Source organism: Hippocampus bargibanti, linkage group LG09 (genome assembly GCF_051943395.1).
Source record: "Hippocampus bargibanti isolate YZ-2025 linkage group LG09, ASM5194339v1, whole genome shotgun sequence".
In the NCBI taxonomy this organism is placed as follows: Eukaryota; Metazoa; Chordata; class Actinopteri; order Syngnathiformes; family Syngnathidae; genus Hippocampus; species Hippocampus bargibanti.
In genome coordinates, this window is record NC_142742.1 from 4366699 (window position 1) to 4383785 (window position 17087).

A 17087-nucleotide genomic window follows, 5' to 3' on the forward strand; every position below is an offset into this window, starting at 1 on the left:
GCAACGATTCACCATCGCATTATTTATGTTTTTTCCTTCTAATTTCGCCATCAACACGAAGTTTTCAGACCAAACAAAGTACCCAAAATGCATTGTGTGTCGCTTTCTCGGTCAGGGGCGTTCCAGACGTGACCTTACGTCAGGCATCGTCATCAACTCGAAAACAAGACTTCCTGAATATTCAGCGCGAGTCTTAAAACGTAAAATATAGCGACAGTATATGCCGTGGAATATTTGTAAAATACGCTCAGTAGAAGTCATTTGAAGTGATTTTACAAATTATGGACACAACTTGTGCGGAGGTGTCTGTTGTCCTTTAATGTGGCTTACCCTCCCTTCTGGTAATTGCCTTAGAAAACACCAAACCGAAAAGTTCTCGGAACTTGACAAATAGCAGTTTAAATACCACACAGTTAGGTTAGCAAATTCAAGTTTATTTACAACCTCTGTAACAGTCAGAGAAAGAAAAAGAACAACAGTGGTCTAGATACAATGGAAAAAAATGGCAGCTATTCTCCCTGAGCTTTACAAAAACAACCTGATTATAGAGAAAATGAAAAAAAAAAACGTCCTGTACACAGCCCTAATGCCACACGAATGACACGTCAGAAGAACCAATGGAAAAAAAACAACAACAATGTGACTTTATAACAAAAGGTGGAACGTGTTGAATAGCGAGCTACGTGGTGAGAAATACTCGTTGCTCCCAAAGAAATGCATTGGAAGAATAGAAAGGAGTGTTCACTTGCGACTGAATATGTGATTAGCTCAGTGGAGGGTTGGAGGAGAGAGAAAATAAAAATAACCATCGCAAATTGCACACGGTCGAGTCATAAGGCTTCCCAGGGCGAACAAATAGCATCCAGTTAGCATGTTAGCCTCCTTTCCTTCGCTCACTTGCTTAAAACCGCCGCAATGTGAAGCGCATTAGTCAAACAAGCACCTCGTTGTCAACTAGAGCCCCCCCATGCCGTCACTAGATTATCAAGTCAATGTTTACGCACTAGTGGACCAACATGGATGACGAATGAAGCACTTTTTTTACACGAGTTAACATCTACGTGCAAACTACTTCTGCGAGTGACTGACAAAAATTAACTAGTCATACAAAGATTTTAACTTTCAACTGGAAAAAAAGAAATCTCAGCACATTCGACACCCACAAAAATCACATAAAACTGCTAAATCTTCTCGCGCAAAGACAAATATTGAACAGCAATCCAGAGAGTGAACAGAGAGTTGGGGGGTTAGGAGTTCTGTTTTCAGGGAAAAGGGGATGGGACCATTTCGTGGCCCCCAGTGCTAGCGCCGTGCTAGCACGTAGTCTTTTCTCAAGAGCGCGAACGGCGTCGCATCGAATGGTAGTGCGACAAAACGGGTGTATTGCTTCTTTTGGGTGGATAAGGTGCAGCGTGACCAGTGCGTGAACGGGTTAGGGGTGGATATCGGAAGCTAAGACGTGGCTCCTAATGCGGGGAGTTCGCCATTGCCTGTCCGTTTTGGACGCCGCTGTGGTTGGGCTCCGCTTCGTCATCGTCGTCATCCTCCCCGCTGACCACGAACTCCTCTGGAGGCCAGCGCAGCTCGCCGCTCTCCACCTCGCCCTCCGTCGGCTCAACGACGATGGACGGCAGGCGGTCTTTGAGCTTACAGCAGCGCTCAAAGTCAGACGGGTCAGGGAATATCTGCGGAAAACAATCCCACACAATTAGCACAAATTTGAATCGACAAATATGTGGACAAAAATAAGTGATTGGCAGTCAGAATATACAGCAGATCCATTGATTCATTCGTTCTCAGATCTGCTTCATCATCACAAGGATCGCGGTGCCGTAGGCAAGAAACAACCTGAATCTCACAATCGCACCCAGGGACAATTTAGAGCACAGGTGTCAAAGTCAAGGTTCTGGGGCCAAATCTGGCCCTCCAAGTCCTTTTATCCGGCCCGCGAAAGGTACTTGTGTAATTCCATAATGCACAAGCTCCGTTGGAAATGGGCTGATTTGTCCACTGGGAATTTGTGTAAACTTACATCTTCTTTATGTGTGTTACCGCAATTGGCTGCAACATACAACGATTCACCATCTCGTTATTTATGTAGTTTTCCTTCTAATTTCACGATCAACACGATGTTTTCAGACGAAAAAAAAAGTACCCCAAATGCATTGTGTGTCACTTTCTCGGTCAGGGGGCGTTCCCTCTGTGACGTCAGTTAGGGCATCGTCATCAACTCAAGAACAAGACTTCCTGAATATTTAGGGTGAGTCTTAATATGTAAAATATAGCTACAGTGAGACCTCAACTTACAAACACCTCAACTTACAAACTTTTTATCTTACAAACGTCAAATTTATGAAAATTAAACCTTATAATAAGCACTATTTTCATAATACACACCCACCACGGCTGGCGGAGTGATCTTCGGCGGAAGCACACGACCGTACAGCACCAGAGGTTAAGTTACCAACAGTCCTTATGGAAGGTAACACTCCTTCCATAAGCCATCAACGACCATCAAAAAGGTAAATACAACTTTATTTTACAGCACAGTTTATTTCTTTAATTACAGTCCTCATCTAATGCGCCTCTCTTTCCAAACAGCAATTCCCTTTGACGTTCGACCTCCAACGCCATTCCATCAAGCCATCAATGACCATCACAAATGTAAGTAAAGTGACTTTATGATACAATTCAGTGTATTTCTTTCATTACAATACAATAGCACATTTATTATACACATAATAAGGTATGTTGTGTGTAGTTTTAAGGCTTATTTAGTTGAAAAGTATATTTTATGGAAACCCGGGAACAGATTATTCCCATTTTAATGGTTTCCTATGGGGATTTTTTTTTTGAGATACACACTTTTCGCCTTACACACTCTGTCTGGGAACCAATTAAGTTCGTTAGTTGAGGTCTCACTGTATATGCGGTGGAATCTTTGTCAACTGCCCTCAGTAGAAGTCATTTGAAGGGATTTTACAAATTATGGACACAATTTGTCCAGTGGTATCGGTTGTCCTTTAAACAGCCTCTTCCCCGGGCGCCATTAACTCTTTAAAAAGTAACCCAAATATAACAGTATAGTGCCTCTTTGTGATTTTTCTATGATGACACTAGTGCAGCGTGTTCTACCGGAGACAAATTCCTTGTGTACTTACTTGGAAATAAAGATGATTCTGAATCAGATTGTGATTACATTTGAGTTGGGAGAACATGGAATCAGATTGAGTCATCAAATGTTTGGCCTAAACCCCATACAGTGAAGATTATTTGCCATTTTACAAGCTCGAACTTTTGTACATTCTCACGAACCGTCGAATAAACCCAAGAGGCGTAGGAACGGGGGTAAAAAAAAAAAAACCTCCAGGTCCAAGAACAGCATTTTTTTTGTTTGGACAAAGTGGCTGAATATTTTTAGCCCCTTCATATTTCACTCCGAGACGTTTTAGGGTGGTGGGTCAGCGTCTGGGCAAAGTGCCGAGTGGAAAGTAAGCATTAGATGAGAAGCGAGAGAGAACGAAAGAAAGAGGGGAAGCAGCTGTGGACCAAGCCTTCAGGAATTCCATCAAACGCATGAGAAGACAGCAAATATGTCTTCTTTGTGTGGAGACTGTGAGAATTTTATCAGGTTAGGAAAACATCAAGAATCCATCATTGGGAGTTTATTCTCACTGGAAACGGGTTTGTGGAAGGAGGGGGGGGGGGGGGGTGGTTACGCATCGAATGACTTTGCCTTTGGACACGCGTCACAACTCGTTTGACTGAACAGCGGCAGGAAGCGCATCGGTTGCTATTTTGGGATTGTTGTGTACCAACAGGACCAAACCGCCGCACCTTTGATATGCTGGGACAGTTGAGAAACTCATTGTGGCCAACGCTTAAACATTTACTCGCCCGTGTCAAATTTTAAATATACAAAAGGGTTTCTTAGTTTATGACCGAGTTACGTTCCTGAGGCGCTGACATACCCCCCCAAGTCGGAACATTGCTGTTAGTTGTATTAAGTTCATCCTGTCTACTTGATATCTAATTTAAAGCAGATTCTTATCTTACAGACAGTGTATTGTCGGTGTTCAAATACCTGACATGTTTCGTCATCTACGTCCGCCTTCGTCGGAGTAGCAACATTGCTGTTGTCCGTCGCTAACTCTAGCGAATGTAGCGGTCGTAGAGTCATACAGGGAGACAATCCAATCACGATTTATCAGCCGTTATGCGATAGCAAGCCCCCGATTCTGAGTAGCTGTCAGCGATGTTCGATCGGACACTGTGGACAATGACTCGAACCCAGAAAGATTGTCTTTTACTGCCTTCATGACAGACGTCTGAATTCTGCAGCCCTCTGCCAAGCTATATATTGAGAGTATATGCAAATTAAAGTGATACATTAGGAAAACAGTTTTCTTGATTAGAATATCACACCTCTTGAGTTCTAAGCACGAACAGCTGTAAGAGTTTTTGACATAAACTGATAATTTTGTAACCTGGCTAATGAGCTCTTCCCGTGAAGGAGTTTCAAGTTGTAAATTGCTCCTGTGATAAAGGAGTTTCCCAAGTCCTAAATTCTGTCTAAGGCCAGATCTCCTAGATGGAGATGTCAGTTTAACAAGCTGTGTCTGTTGACCTCAGATTGACCCCAGGTTGACTGTGCTTCAATTGTGTATTCGAGTCACACATGTTGACTGAGCATATAACAGCGTGAAACTTTTAAATATGATAACTTCTTATTCTCCATCAGAGACATGACCTAAATCCGGTTTGGGGGCCAAATGCGGCCTGTGGTCAATTTAAATCCGGCCCGCAGCCTCAGTCATAAAATCAATATCACCTGGCCTGTATGAAGGATCAATACATTGGGCAGTAGCGCCATTAGCTGCATGTGCCAAGTGCTGCCAGCTTGAGGCTCAATTAGTAACAGCAAATTAGTATGTGAGTAATTGACAGAATGGCGACTTTCTAAATTTGTAAAAATTATCTAAAATGGTAACAATGAAGTAAAGAACATTATTGTTTATTATTATTATTAACAAACTATTACTTCTGTTGAACTGTTACAAAAAAAGTTAAATCTTAAAAAAGTGAAGTGAAAATTCAATTAAAAATTGCAATTTAATTTTGATATAATTATGATATTTTGTGGGGGGGGGGGTGTCGATAAAGCACTGGTCAGACCTCTGGCAATGTTTTTTCCCTTCCACGAGCATTTGTCTTTTGTACAACCGCCCCCATTTCAAGCTCAAATAATTCCAGACCCATATAACTTAGGAATTAACTCTTTTTTTTTGCTGATGAAAGAAGGCATTGAATGTTTTAGTCTTAAAACTCAATATTCTGTGGATACTTCAGTTTGAGTGAAAATGACAAAAACCCTGTCATTGGAGTGGACACATTTTTGCACGTTTGGCAGTGAATGAGTTAATTGCTGTAAAACGTAAAGAACATCCAAGGTTGACCCCCCCCCTACATTTTCACACACCAATTCTGGCCCCCTTTGCAAAAATTTGGACACACATCCCCAAATTTTGAAGGTGGACCACGAAAACATGGTGCGATTGTCAAGCAAGAAGCAAATATGCTGATGAGGTGATACCAGATCAAATGGGGCAATCAGGCCAGTCATAGACCCCATACTCGGGCAGGACAATAGAAGTAATCAGTGTAGCCGCAGGGAGTAGTCCTCTGCTCCCCCCAACCTGAGAGCGGGGTCCAATCATAGCAGAGTCTGGCACCGCCACGTCTGGACAGTAGGGATATATATAGGGCCAAAACTACAAGCAAAAGATTTTAGTTCGCTGACGAAGCCTCTTGGATAAGAAGCGAGACATCCGACATCATCAAAGAAGTACAGATGACTGCTGACGAAACCTTCTCATCGATGGACCACTCCTTTATGACTGAGAGCTTACACAGACGCAAATTAAAAACACTGTTGTGAACAAATGAGTGCAAATGAAACCACAACATTCCAGAAAAATCAAACTCATACAGAATCATTCCAAAACCAAAGCAATATTTCACATAGAAAGTAATGTGAACACAGTTAATCTGTTCCAAAGTCTTGAAGCAAATAGCACACAAGGAACTAAAACAGAAAGCATGACAAATCGTTCCCTACTTGTCAAGAACTTTTGCGGATTTAATAGAGGACATTTTCCTGTCCTCGCCACACATCCAAATAACCCAATAAAATGCAAAACTCACTTTTCAAGTTCCACGGCAAATCAAACATCGGCGCTCCAAAAATCAGTGCTTATTACATAGTGGAGACTTAGACTCAGACCATTTAAAGCGGATGCCCGAATACCCCCCCCCCCCCCCCCATATGACGGGGGTTAAAGGGGGTAAAGGATGACAAAATTTAGCACCCATTTCCCTGGCAACCGTGCCAACCTTGCCTTCAGACAAACCGGGCAGCTGGTGTGCGAAACGGCGAGAGGAAGTTGTGGCCTCTTCCTTTGAGGGGTGGGTCAAGCTACATCCTCTACAAGGAGGGCTTGACGTTCCGAATCGTAAATGTTCATCCCTCGGCGTCGATGCGAAGGACGGTACGACAGCTGTGCACTTGAATGACCTTGTTGACAATGAAAACAAAGCGCTTGTCAAGACCACCTGATGGCCGATTGTCTACGGCTTCGCCCGCCGCCAATGGCTGCTGCGCTAATTTACGATGAATTTCCGGGCAAGGTAATTCCGCTTAACGGAACCCACCCATCAATCCCTCGCCTCATTTAATGACATCCCTCTTCGTATCGGATTCTGAGTTTAGTCAGAAATGAAGCTTAAACTGCACAATTAGCTCCATAAAAAAAACGCTCCTTGAGTAAAATTAAACGCTTGAAAGGAAAAGTGGAAGGTGGGATCATTGTATCTCTTAGCTAGCTGGCTGGCTATCTGGTGGCTAGCTAGCTTGTTAGCTGGCTATCTATTAGCTAGCTAGATGGCTATATATTAGCTATCTAGTGGCTGGCTATCGATTAGCTAGCTGGCTATCTGTTGGGTATCTAAAGGCTAGCTGACTAGTTGGCTGTCTATCTATTAGCTAGCTAGATGGCTATCTATTAGTTATCTAGTGGCTGGCTATCTATTAGCTAGCTAGATGGCTATCTATTAGTTATCTAGTGGCTGGCTGGCTATCTAATGGCTATCTCTTATCTAGCTAGCTATCTGTCAGCTATCTATTAGTTAGCTGGCTGGCTATCTAATGGCTAGCTGAATAGTTGGCTGGCTATCTCTTGGCTATCTTTTAGCTAGCTGGCCATCTGTTGGCTATTTATTCGCTAGCTAGTTTTTTTTTTTTTTTTTAACTTTTTTTAAAAACCCACTGATACCCTCATTCAGTCTTTGCGCTAACGCAAAGGCTTGTGGAAATAAGAACATACAGTATTTAGTCACCCCGATTTCATGTCTGTGAAAAAGAAATTGGCTACTCTGGAAATAGCTAGCTAGAAATACATAGCTAACGACTTTCCAATTTAATTTGTCTTTTTAGCAACCAGGAGAACTCCCCTCCCAAATAATGATTTTGTATCCATTCCCGGTTCTGTCTTGGTACGTGAGGCGACATTTGTGCGGACCTTGTGGGATTTAACTTACCTGGAAAGAAAGTCTGTCCTTGGTGGGACTGAGCCTCATGTCGTCCATGGGGGTGCTGTTGATCATCACCTCAGTCATATCTTGGGTGGTCACAAACGCTGAACTGGGAAGAAAAAGGACGAATGCTATGTTTAGCATCAATGCTCACGAACAAAGCATTTAAGCTGTAACCGCTTGCTCCATGGAAGCAAATGCTAATCGGTTTTGTAAGTACATACACTCACTCCCCTACTTACGAACAAGCGAGTTACGAACAACGGTACATATGAACATTTTTGTCATAACATATGTCGTATTCTCTCCAGTTGTACATATACACTTATCTTTATAGAGCATATACTTTATTAAATGTTTATTTTTCAGTACAAACCAATACAGCTCACTTATACATGCCTTAAACATACTTATATAAGCCTTAAACGTACATTCCATCCAAAATATAGCACTGAAGCAACTTACTAACGAAATTACAACATTAAAGAGACGGGCAGACGACAGAGAGGTTGACTCCATTCAATCAAGCCATCAACAACCATCACAAAGGTAAATAAAACCACTTCATTATATAGTACAGTTTATTTCTTTAAATATTATACCATAGCACATTATACATAAAATAAGGTCTATCTTGTGTAGTTTTAAGGCATAGAAAATTAGAAAGTAGAAAATGATGTTTTATGGGGACCTGGGAACGGATTATTCTCATTTTAATGGTTTCCTATGGGAAATTAATTTTTGGGATACACATTTTTCACCTTACACACTGTCTGGGAACCAATTAAGTTCGTAAGCCAAGGTATTACTGTATTGGTTATACAGTAAAGTCTCGTTATATCGATATCGGATATATCGATAGTCCCGGTTATATCGATACTATTCCTATGCACGCATGGAGAAAATTACATGCAAACAGGGTCGGATATTTCGATAGTCCCGGTTATATCGATATTTTTTCGGATTCCCTTGAATATCGATATAACGAGACTTTACTGTATTTGGAAAAAAAAATCATTCATTGATATACTCCGGTGTGCCTTATATATGGAACACGTTTGAAAATACACCATTCATTGGAGGTGCGCCTTATACACCGGAAAATACGGTAGTTTTCTAATCTGAAGTCAACAAGAACTTATTGTGGTTAACATGGGACAATTTGAAATTTTGGTTTCGACTTTAGCAAGCATCATGGTGCTTGACAAGCTTGATTCGCTTTCGTGGGCCGAATAAAATGATGTGGCGGGCCAGATTTGGCCCCTGGGCCTTGACTTTGACGCCTATGCTGTATGGCTTAATTTTAAAAACGCTGCTTAGCACAAAATATGCAGCCGACATATGCTCGGTGTTCATGCACTTGGGAGAAGCTGCACGCTGCTGTTGCACTGCACAACAGTCATTGTGAGACTGCGCCGGGGTGGGGGGGGGGGGGGGGGGGGTGTTATTGTGGTATTTGACTGAGGGAAGGAACTCGATGCACTCTTGTTCCATCAAAGCTTGACCAAACTTTCCAAGTAGCATGAGGATGCCAGTGACTTCAACGAAGACAAATGTTGTTGCTCTTTCATTGGCTGCGGTGAGCCCCCCCCCCCTCACCCCCCTCGTGCAGTCGGGGACGCAAATGCTCGGCGGGCCTTCTCACGGCATCTATTTAAAGCTTTGCCAGCTTGGACTTTTGGGAAGCGTGCTTGCCATGGAGGAAAAATAAAATAAAAATAACTAATAATACATTTCATTTCTAATTGCCTTTCAAAACTCTCAAGGTCACTTTACAGTCATAGGATAAGTTTTTCTGTGGGTGAGCAGCGGCAGCCACACGCGCCAGCGTTTACACAACCCGGACGTAAATAGATAGAAAGCTAGCTAGCCAGCTAATAGATAGGTAATAAATAGCCCACAGATAGATAGCTAGAGGGCTAGCCACTTAGATAGCTAGATAGCTAATAGCCAGCTAGCTAGATAGTTAGATAGCTCATACACTGAGCCAGCATTCACTCAACCGGGAAGTAAATAGATAGAAAGCTAGCTAGCCAGCTAATAGATAGCTAATAAATAGCCAACAGATAGATAGCTAGAGGGCTAGCCACTTAGATAGCTAGATAGCTAATAGCCAGCTAGCTAGATAGCTCATACACTGAGCCAGCATTCACTTAACCAGGAAGGAAATAGATATAAAGCTAGCTAGCCAGCTAATAGATAGCTAATAGCTAGCCAACAGATAGATAGCGAAAGGGCTAGCCACTTAGATAGCCATATAGCTAATAGCCAGCTAGCGAGATAGTTAGTTAGCTAATCCACTGAGCCAGCGTTCATTCAACCCGGAAGTGAATAGATAGAAATCTAGCTAGCCAGCTAATAGATAGCTAATGGATAGCCAACAGATACATAGCTAGCCAATTAGCCGATATGTTTCGCGTGTACTTCCGCCTTTATTAGAGTGTCACTGATGTTGTTGTGATGCGCCGTGTGGTTATGTTGCTTTAGTAAGAAGTAAATCAATTGCGATGCGTATGAGGAAATGTCGCGGCTTGGAATTGAAGCGGATTTACGTGAGACAGGAGATGTGAGACTGTCTTTTGTCAATGGATGCTACAGCTTCGTGTTTGCCTGTAACAGTTATGCACATTTCACCATGATGTCTCTGATCCACTGGTGAAAAGGACACTTTGATCCTCTCCTCTTTCATCTAGAACTGCTTCATGCAACAAAGAGGTTGCAGAAAGATTGAATGACATTGTTAGTGTTTTTTTTCCACTTCAAAATGGCGCCACAAGAGTGGCTGCCTTTACAGCAGCTACTGTATTTGTTTTTCTATTTCTTTCTTTCCTTTCCTCACTTTGCTGCTATGAAATGTCGCACTCTGTGCAATCTCGTATGTTAGCAAGGATGGTGACGAACACATGATTTTCAAGTATCACATGCTTGCTACAGTCAATTAATTTATCACAGTCTATATGACATTTTAAAGGAAATGTTCTCGCTTGGGGTCTTATCGGAAAAAAAATTGCAATGGAAAAAAAGAAAAGCGTCTTAATTACAGAGGGCCATTAAAGTCCACAGAGAGCACACTGTTAAAGGCTATTAACACCATGAAACATCTCCCCAAAGGAATGCGTGTGAGCACAGGTCTGGCTTATGTCGAACATGCTCCACTTCGTGTGCCGACGGTCCTTTTTAGCAAGAGGTCGGCTGAGCGACAGGCCAAAAGTATTTGGACAGCCATAGGCTTGACTCTACCAGGGGATTTCATTCAAGTGGGATTCCATCATGAATGGGCCCCATTGTAAATAGTTACTGCAGTAATACATTTCTGTGCACACGTGTGCACATATACGCGCGCACATATATACGCACGCACATATATACGCGCGCACATATACGTGCGCACATATACGCGCGCACATATATACGCGGACAAATACGTGCGCACATATACGTGCGCACATATACGCGCGCACATACACAAATATACGCGCACATACACATATGCGCACATATACGCGCATTTACACATATGCGCACACTTACATATACGCGCACATATACGCGCACTTACACATATGCGCACATACACATATGTGCACATATGCGCACATACACATATGTGCACATATGCGCACATACACATATGTGCACATATGCGCCAACATACACATAGACATATGCGCGCACGCGCACGCGCACACACACACACACACACACACACACACACACACACACACACACACACACACACACACACACACACACACACACACACACACACACACACACTCACACACTCACACACACACACACACACTCACACACACACACACACACACACACACAGAACTATAGACATAAATATACACACACACCTACACACGTATAAAAAACATACCACGAGCACGCTGAAGACAAGGGTCCGTTTGGTGGGTTGGTGTCAATCACACGTGGCAGCTGACTAATCACAAAGTCGCGCACTGCATCTGCTTTTTAATGACTTTTTCCTGTCCCCAATTACACACACACTGCCCGAGTCACTAGTTAGGAGTAAGTAACCTCGTAATTTACCATTTTAAGGTATTTTTTTTTTACCTCTACATCAATGTTTTAGCGTTGATAAACTTCCATGTTAAGTCGCAAACGTCTGCAAACCGTTTGGAATGACGGATTTATAGAGAAAATGGTCCCGGAAATGCCACCTGCATCTAAACTACAACAGATGACACTCACTTTTATTTAAAAAAATATATATTTTAACACCTCCAAATCATGTCACAACTTCACATAGCTCAATTTTGTCATTATTTTACTTTCAACATATTTCTCTCAAAGATCTTAAACTGGACTAGCTCAATTCCCCACAGCCTCATAAGCGCCGTCTTTATTTTTATTTGAGCATCTTCAACCGTAATAAATAATAATAGGTCTTGAGAGAGCCGAGCGGATCATCGCCGCGAATGTCATTTCAACCGTGAGAGGGATGCGCAGGAAAGTGACGCAGGCATGCAAAAATAAAATAAAAATAAAGCAACGGGGTGGGGAGATAGCGCGCAAGAGAGGGATGCTTAGGAAAGTGCAACAGAGAAGACCTGAGAAGCGGGAAGAAAGATAAACACACGGGTCTTGCCAGTCATTTTTCTTACGCGGGGATTGTATAAACATCCTGCTTGGCTAAGAATAACAGAACATTGGGCTAATAAAACAAAACGGGGGCACAATGAGGAGGAAGCGTGTGTGTGCTGGCAAATAAGTCCAACTGCTCGGAAAACACAAACACCAGCCGGGATGGAAAGCCATTTGAAAATTCATTCGATCCCCTTGATATCCATCCTAATATCCCCCCCCGTCCACGCAGATAATTCCACCACTTGTTGAACGAACAACTTTATTCGTAATATTTTCCAAAACAACCTTCCAAATAAACTTTCATGAACATTTATAGTAGTGTCTGAAACTCGTGACAAAAAGTTAGCGGACACCATGGCAGACAACTCTGAAAAGTTGCCTGCCCCATTTTTTCACAACTTGAAACACAATAAGACGACTAATCGCAAAAAAAAAAAAACTTTGTTGCGAAGTATAAAGGATTTTTTTAAATTAAGGAAGTACCTACCACAAATGCTCCCTTGCTTAATTTATGGTAAATATCCCTTGCTCAAGATTTTGCTCCAGTTGTCGTTTGTCGTTATGGTGCACAATGCAATATTTGCATTGCGTTGTCTGCTCAAAGCCACGTGGCCTCCTCTTTCTAAGCGCCTTTCAAAATTCTCAAGTACACTTTACAGTCACGGTATATTCCGAAGCACAAAATAGGCATCTGTGCCGAGTATGCAAATTGCCAAACGAACGTTCGTCAACCAATCAGAAGGCGAAACACTGTCTGTAAGTAAAGAATCTGCTTGAAATTACTTCAAAATGACTTTGAGATGGCGAGTTTCAGAAGGTCCTGCCCCCTTGTTCGTGAAATCACGCCAAGATGTCTTTGCCTTGCTCGAGAATCAAAACAATAGCTTCAGATTCGGATTAGATGCTTTCTTGTTACTCATCCAGTTATGAATATGATTCTAATAGTTCTGAAGAAGAAAGCATAAATGTTTGCAATCGATTAAAGAAGTCCTTCTGGATAATTTTGAGGCGTCTTGACTCCAATGTAGCGTCCTGGAAAATGCACAAGATGGCGCCCAAGGTCCGATGGAAATGGGCTGATTTGTCTGCTGGGAATTTGTGTCAACTAGTATCAAATAGTAGTCTTGGTGCAACACACAACAATTCACCATCGCATTATTTATGTTTTTTCCTTCTAATTTCACCATCAACACTGATCAACACGTAGTTTTCAGACCAAACAAAGTACCCAAAATGCATTGTGTCTCGCTTTCTCGGTCAGGGGCGTTCCATACGTGACGTCACTTCAGGAATCGTCAGCAACTCGAAAACAAGACTTCCTGATTATTCAGCGCCAGTCTTAAAACGTAAGATATAGCCATAAGCCGTGGAATCTTTGTAAAATACGCTCAATAGAAGTCATTTGAAGTGATTTTACAACTTATGGACGCAACTTGTCCGGAGGTGTCGGTTGTCCTTTAAGCTATCTGGCAAATGGTGAAGGAAGTGGGAAAAAAAAGCTTACCGGCAAGGCGATTGTTCGACTTGCACACTGATTCAGATCCTATTAGTATTCAAGTTGGATATTAAGGATGTGGAATAAATCCACCAATAGCATTCCATTCATTCAGCCCGTCAATTGTAGCTGCCGAGTGTCAGGCAAAACTGAACCGTGTGTCCCGTTGTGCAAAGTGCACACACAGTGCCGATTAAGTCATCAAGTTGAACATTGATGCCATGAAAAGAGACTTTGTAGCACCGTCCGTGCATATACTCAGAGTGAATTGACTTTAGACCTACAACGCTGTCGATAAAAATCATGCCCAGGTAAGATCAAGGCCGGCGGTTGTAGTGTAAGACAAGAAGAAGGTGACAACTGTTGTTCCCTGTATTCAAGTTTGGACCAAAGTACCGAACACAGCTAGATTTTAGGTACACCAATAAGCTTGTAGTGTTTCTACATTCTTGTGGTCTCTGCGATTGTCACGATTCGCAACGTGGTGGTGGTGGACCCCAAAAAAGCCAGCAGGAGGGTGTATTCGACAAATTGTATTAAATAAAGCCAGGAGGAACAAACTCTCAAACAACAAAGTCATCAGAACAAAAATGTCCAAAGTAGCAAACAAAACCATGAGTAAAACGTGACAGGACGAAACAAACCTGACGGGGTGAAACAATGACCTGACAACAAATGGTCATGGCGGGAGTCCTTTTAACTGCCACTGATTAAAACGACCCACACCTGTGCAGCTGCAGGCAGGTGCCACTCGTTGGCCGTAAACCAAAATGTGACAGCGGTGAATACTAAAGAGGTTTTATCACCTCTGTATGTCCTTCAGAGAGTTTAACTTAAGTGCTGGTGTATTATGAGAAATTAAAACACACACACCAGAATAAAAGTACATATACGTATTGGTGTTAAAGTGCAAGATTGTCAACTTCCTGGCGAGGCCACAACCTGCAGAACAAAAGCTCACCAACAAAAGACCGGAAAAAGAAACAGCACCTCGAATATCCTCCCCGGAGACAGGGAGGAGGATTGATACATGAATAATATAAAGTCTGAAAACCCACAACCACATTAGAGGTGAGTTAAGGTTGCCTGTCACATAGACAGAAAGTACGAAGACAATAATAATAAATAATAATAATAATAATAATACAGTAAAGTCTCGTTATATCGATATCGGATATATCGATAGTCCCGGTTATATCGATACTATTTCTATGCACGCACGGAGAAAATTACATGCAAACAGGGTCGGATATATCGATAGTCCCGGTTATATCGATATTTTTTCGGACTCCCTTGAATATCGATATAACAAGACTTTACTGTAATAATAATAATAATACATTTCATTTATAAGCGCCTTTCACAACTCCCAAGGTCACTTTACAGTCACAGGATAAGTTTTTCTGTGGGTGAGCAGCGGAAGCCAGCGTTCACTCAACCCGTAATAAATCAAATACTGTAGATAGAAAGCTAGCTAGCTAGCTACCTAATAGATAGCTAGATAGCGAATAGATAGCTAACTAGCGAGCTAGATAGCTAATATGTTTCCTGACTATAATAGCTAGCTAGCCATATAGCTAATAGCTAGCTAGCTAGAGAGATAGCTAATAGAAAGCTAGCTAGCTAGCTAATATGTTTCCTGACCTGACTTGAAGATTGTGTGCACAATTAATAATAATAATAATAATAATACATTACATTTTAAGCACCTTTCAAAGCTCTCAAGGACACTTTATAGTCACAGACAAGCATAAGTACTATAATAACTAAAATACATTCACAAATAGAATTAAATAAATAAATAAATAAATACATAAATAAATAAATAGCATATATGGCCGTCAAGGTTCACGAATAATTTCTTTGTAGGAATTTGAATCCTTTAAAAAAAATAATATAGACTTAATGCACTATCGTAGAAATAACTTCTTACTATTTCAGCACAAAAAAAAAAAACGTTTGGTAGTTCTACAAGTGAGCTAGCTTGCGTTACTGGTGAGAATAATGAGCGTACTTGAAAATGGACATCAATGATATGGGATAAATGGGTGGCATCCTCTTTTGGTGACTGCAGTGCACCTGCAGCCATTATACAACTCGAGGTTTGAGGTAGAGGAGAAGGGGATGGGGGGGGGGCTGGAAGGGTGTAAATCCAAAAATAAATTCCTATTTTATTTGACGAAACCTTTCCATTTGTAATGCACGCCCCACTCCCCACACACACTCAATTGACACAATATCAATCACATTTAAAAAAAACATTTGGATCAAGTCAAGGGGTCAAGTAAACCGATTAAGATTTATTGGATAAATTAATCACAGAGTCAAAACAATGGCGCAAAAAAAGAGCCAAATGAGCACGAGCACATGCTTATTAAAACGGGAGAGAGGGACTCACCTTAATCAGTTCGAAGAAATACCGACATGCATTCGAAGCGCACCAGCTGCCACTGATGTCTAAATTTAAGATCAAAACATTTAAAACACCACCTCAAACAAAAACAGGCAAATGGACACTAAAGTGTGAGCCGGGTCACCGAATCTAATCTCGTTTTTGCTCGTCTGCGCGACACCGCCACTCTTGTGTGCACTTTTTATCCGGGAGGCGTGCACGTCCGCCGCCGTCAAATTCCTCAATGGCGAACACCACGCCCCGTTCTTGACGCTAGCCAATGGGAATGTCTGATCTTGTGTGGCGTCACATGACCGTCATATCTCATTTTAATGTTAGTGTGACGGTGATTGTGGAGATGCTGCGGCAGGATAATATCGATTTGTCGTCCCCCAGCAGAAATGGAGGAGGATGGGGACTGACAAAGTAAATGGTCCAAGCATGACTGGAATGACGAGCAGGCGCTTGATGACTGGTTTGTTTGTGGTGACGCAAAACCATTCATAAGTATTTTCTTTTCAAATGATTTTTTAATGCGTCACATACCTGTCGATATATTTATGGGACGATTTCACCTTTAAAATGCAACTCATATAAAGATGATGCGTTGCGTGTGTGACCTTCACGCCTGATAAAGATACACACCCCTACCCCTCTCATTGGAGCTTAGGTGAGCCCGAATTCAAGCAGCTCTCTGCATCATCAAACTACAGCAGTTCTCTACTGTCATCCCGTGGCCATTTTAGGTCACCACATGGATGCAATAATCGAACGCACCTCATTCGGTGTGACTGGATCTGTCTTTGTATAAGTATGGCAATTACTGAGGTCCAATTTTAACAATATGTACTAAGTTCATCCTGTCTACTTGATACTACTTGATATCTAATATTACGGACGAAGGCGGAAGTAGTCGCCGAAACATGTCAGCTATTTAAACACCTACACTGTCTGTAAGTAAACAATCTGCTTAATATTAAATATGTATATTTT

General features: G+C 41.9%; 1 protein-coding gene across 1 annotated transcript; it reads right to left on the reverse strand.

The window, feature by feature from the left end:
* Positions 1–413: 413 nt before the first annotated feature.
* lbh (LBH regulator of WNT signaling pathway) lies at positions 414–16291 on the reverse strand. The gene is made up of 3 exons (XM_089004939.1): positions 16101–16291; positions 7597–7699; positions 414–1685 (listed from the first exon to the last, which is right to left on the reverse strand). Exons 2-3 carry the CDS (start codon positions 7672–7674, stop codon positions 1467–1469), a joined length of 297 nt encoding a protein of 98 aa, XP_088861065.1. The 5' UTR covers positions 7675–7699; positions 16101–16291; the 3' UTR covers positions 414–1466.
* Positions 16292–17087: the final 796 nt, after the last annotated feature.